The 2,312-nt window shown below is 46.0% G+C and overlaps 1 protein-coding gene across 1 annotated transcript in view; it reads right to left on the bottom strand.

Moving 5' to 3' along the window:
* Window positions 1–1,475, bottom strand: part of LOC103195509 (protocadherin alpha-5-like) — a 2,417-nt gene extending 942 nt beyond the window's left edge. The window contains exon 1 of the mRNA XM_007939090.2: window positions 3–1,475. Coding sequence (XP_007937281.2) covers window positions 3–1,475 — 1,473 coding nt within the window. The remainder of the gene's footprint in view (window positions 1–2) is intronic.
* Between the last annotated feature and the right edge of the window lie 837 nt (window positions 1,476–2,312).

The following is a 2,312-nucleotide window of genomic DNA, read 5'->3' as shown; positions in this document are numbered from 1 at the left end:
GAGTAGGACACCAGCGCGTTCTCCTGCGCGTCCGCGTCGTGCGCCGACACCGTGAAGATGTGGCTGCCGGGCGGGTTGTTCTCCTTCACGAACACTGTGTACTCGGGCTGCGCGAAAGCGGGCGCGTTGTCGTTCACGTCGGCCACCTGCACGGAGACGCTGGCTGTGGCCGACAGGGAAGGCGATCCCCGGTCCCGGGCTGTCACCACTAGAGCATAGGCCGGTACTCTCTCTCGGTCCAGGGCGCTGTCTAGCACCAGAGAATAGTAATTCCTGTAGGTGGACACTAGCTTGAAGGGGACATTGGGCATCAAGGTGCAGGTGACCTGACCATTGACACCAGAGTCCCGGTCGGACACGCTGATCACGGCGATGACCATGCTGAGTGGAGCGTCCTCTCTGACCGGAAGAGACAGAGAAGTTACGGATACTTCAGGGGCATTATCATTGACGTCCAGGATATTCACAAGGACTGTGCAGTGCCCTCTCATTTGCGGAATCCCCTTATCTGCTGCTTCCACTAGGATTTCATAAGAGGGGATGGCTTCATAATCTAAATTCCCTTTTAGTCTTATTTCTCCAGTGTTTAAAATGATGGTGAATATTTCTGTTATCCTAAAAGATACTTCATTACTAAAATGATAGGTAATTTCTTGGTTGGAACCTTCATCCACATCTGAAGCATTTAACTTTATCACAGCCGTCCAATTTTTGGCATTTTCCGGAAGACTTATCTCATACACAGATTGTTGAAACTCAGGGGCATTGTCGTTGACGTCTAAGACCTTAATAAGCAGGTTAACGCTGCCTGTGAGTTCAGGTTTGCCCCCGTCTGTGGCTGTTAGTAGCAAGGAATGCTCACGAATTTCTTCTCTGTCTAACGATTTCTTCAATATGAGTACTATCAATTTCTTTTGATCGTTTTTTGAAATTACGTTCAGTGAAAAATAATCACTAGGAGTGAGACTATAGGTTAGAAAAGCATTGGAGCCGATGTCCGCGTCAGTCGCGCCCTCTAGTGGAAACCGAGAATCAGGCGGCCTAGATTCTAAAATGGATAATGTTTTCTGTGATACTGGGAACACCGGCGCGTTGTCGTTAATGTCCTTCACCTCCACCTCCACGTGGAAAACCTGCAGCGGCTTCTCCACGATCACCTCCAGGTGGACGCCGCACACCGCGCTCCGCCCGCACAGCTCCTCGCGGTCCAGCCGGGAATTCACGAACAGGATGCCGTTCTGCAGATTCACCTCCAGAAAGTCCCCGCGGCCTTTGGACGCCACCCGGAACAGGCGCGGCACCAGCTCGGCCAGCTCCAGCCCCAGGTCCTGCGCGATGCGGCCCACGAAGGTGCCTTGCTTGGCCTCCTCGGGGACCGAGTAGTGGACCTGGCCGCTCCCAGTCTCCCAGGCTGCCAGGAGCAGAAGCCAGAGCAGCAGACGCCTGGCTCCCGGGTCTTTTCTGGAAGCTACCATAGCACACGTTGTGAGACTCGGATATCAAAACTGACCGCTTATTTGTGGGTAAAAGAAGAATCTTGTTCTGCTATACGCCTCACACACGGTGAACTGCAAAGGCCGGAGCTGATATGGAACTCCGCCCCTCTTGTGTATCTAAGACAGCTCTGCTAAAAGCAGGATTGTGGGTGAAGAGAGACCTCAAGTGTCTAAAGCTATAAATGCATCAACTATCTAAGGAAAACAGTTTTATTTCTCCAAATACTACAATCCTTTCACTTAATTTTTATGGTCCATTGTATCTAATTGATTGCAAATATTCCGAATTTCTCTAAATGAATGTCATTACTGCAGACAACCCTATGTTAAAATATGATTCTCTATTCTAAATTTACATATTTTATTTATTTACGGCACTATAGAACTCCAACCTAGAAATTAGATTCCTCAAATAAATTTTGTACAAAAGCAACTTTGATTTTGAGTCGTGTGGCTTAGAAATTCAAGTACTATAATGCATTTCTTATCAACCTTAACTATCTGCAGCAGAAATACATATAATCCATCAAAGTAATTATTTTAAAACCTGAAAAAAAATAATTTAAAGTCAATAGTCAAATGGATTTAATATATATGACAATTTTCTCAAGTCATAAGCACGTATCTTGTATAATATTAACAATTACTTTGAAAAATTCCTTTATAGAGAAATTATTAAAGAATTCCTCAATTAGCATATGGAGAAATGGAAATAGATTGTTGCATATTTAATATAATTTCTTAATGGCATGATGGGAGCTCTGGTAGCATAGTAGCTAAGACACTTGCCTGCTAACCAGACAGCTGGCGGTTCAA

Source organism: Orycteropus afer, unplaced genomic scaffold (assembly GCF_000298275.1).
Source record: "Orycteropus afer afer isolate SDZICR_OR568_19922 unplaced genomic scaffold, OryAfe1.0 scaffold00056, whole genome shotgun sequence".
Lineage (NCBI taxonomy): Eukaryota > Metazoa > Chordata > Mammalia > Tubulidentata > Orycteropodidae > Orycteropus > Orycteropus afer.
Note: the sequence above shows the minus strand (reverse complement) of the source record. Positions and strands in the feature narration are given on the sequence as shown.